The sequence below is a fragment of the Acanthamoeba castellanii genome, assembly GCF_000313135.1.
Source record: "Acanthamoeba castellanii str. Neff unplaced genomic scaffold scf7180000084730, whole genome shotgun sequence".
Classification (NCBI taxonomy): Eukaryota; Discosea; order Longamoebia; family Acanthamoebidae; genus Acanthamoeba; species Acanthamoeba castellanii.
In genome coordinates this window covers 367,907-368,797 of record NW_004457598.1, presented here as the reverse complement: position 1 = coordinate 368,797, position 891 = coordinate 367,907, and the positions used below count along the sequence as shown (strand labels likewise).

At 53.9% G+C, this 891-nt stretch overlaps 2 protein-coding genes across 2 annotated transcripts; both read right to left on the bottom strand.

The window, feature by feature from the left end:
- Nucleotides 1-23: 23 nt before the first annotated feature.
- ACA1_386680 (uncharacterized protein) lies at nt 24-622 on the bottom strand (the record flags this gene model as incomplete). The annotated part of the gene is given in 2 exon segments (XM_004347181.1): nt 24-62; nt 77-622. 2 exon segments carry the CDS (start codon nt 620-622, stop codon nt 24-26), a joined length of 585 nt encoding a protein of 194 aa, XP_004347231.1.
- A 25-nt stretch (nt 623-647) lies between these two features.
- Nucleotides 648-848, bottom strand: ACA1_386670 (uncharacterized protein; the record flags this gene model as incomplete). Its single annotated transcript, XM_004347180.1, has 1 exon — nt 648-848. One exon carries the CDS (start codon nt 846-848, stop codon nt 648-650), a length of 201 nt encoding a protein of 66 aa, XP_004347230.1.
- Between the last annotated feature and the right edge of the window lie 43 nt (nt 849-891).

The window sequence follows — 891 nt, the reverse complement described above, 5'->3', positions numbered from 1 at the left end:
AGGGGTCGGCATCCATCTCGCCGTCATACTCGCTGCCCCTTTTGTTGAGGTCTGTGAGCGTCCTGTCAAAGATGACGCTGTATGACTCGATGATCTTCAGCTGATTTGTGGCATTGTGGGCGAGGAAGAGCACCACGGCAGATCGCCACCCCTCGGATGCAGCCTTGGCCACGCTTTGGGACACCACGTCCATGACTGAGATGAATGTGTTGTTGAAAGACTTCCCCTCGCTGGCATGGATGTGCTTGATCTTGGTATCTGTGGCATTGCGCAGATGGTTGTTGAGGTGTTTGTAGTGAAACAGATACAGGAACTGGTGACTGATGGGTCGACCTTTGCTTGGATAGATTGCATCAGCATCGGGATTGTAGGTCTCCACCAAAGGCAATGCATGGGGCTTGAAGGTGACTGAGCTCTTGTCCGGCAGGAATTTGCCCAAGGATCTGAGTGCGTTGTGCAGGATGTCAGCAAACATGAACTCATCAACCACCTTGATGGTGTTGCTGTGGACCCAACACCACTTGACAAAGTATTTGAGCACGCACTTGCACACTTCGTTGTCCACCAATCCGCTGACGTACAGCGCGTGGACCTCCTGCGTCTTCCTGGTGGCGATCTCCATCCTTCTTCTGTCTGGTGTGTACATTTTATTTGGATGTGCTGAGTTGCACCTGCCACTGGTGCTCGGGTCGCGCCTGCATGAGCATCGTGATGATCTCCCAGTGATCCTCGGGCACGCACGATTGCCTCCTCCTCTCGTGTTCGGACATGGCGGCGGTCGATTTCTTGATGAGCTGGTACGTCTCCTCGCTGCTGTCCGAATTGAATGGATGGCGACTGATGGTCATGATCCACAGGCACAACCTGAGGGTCCATGCGTCGCATGCCATG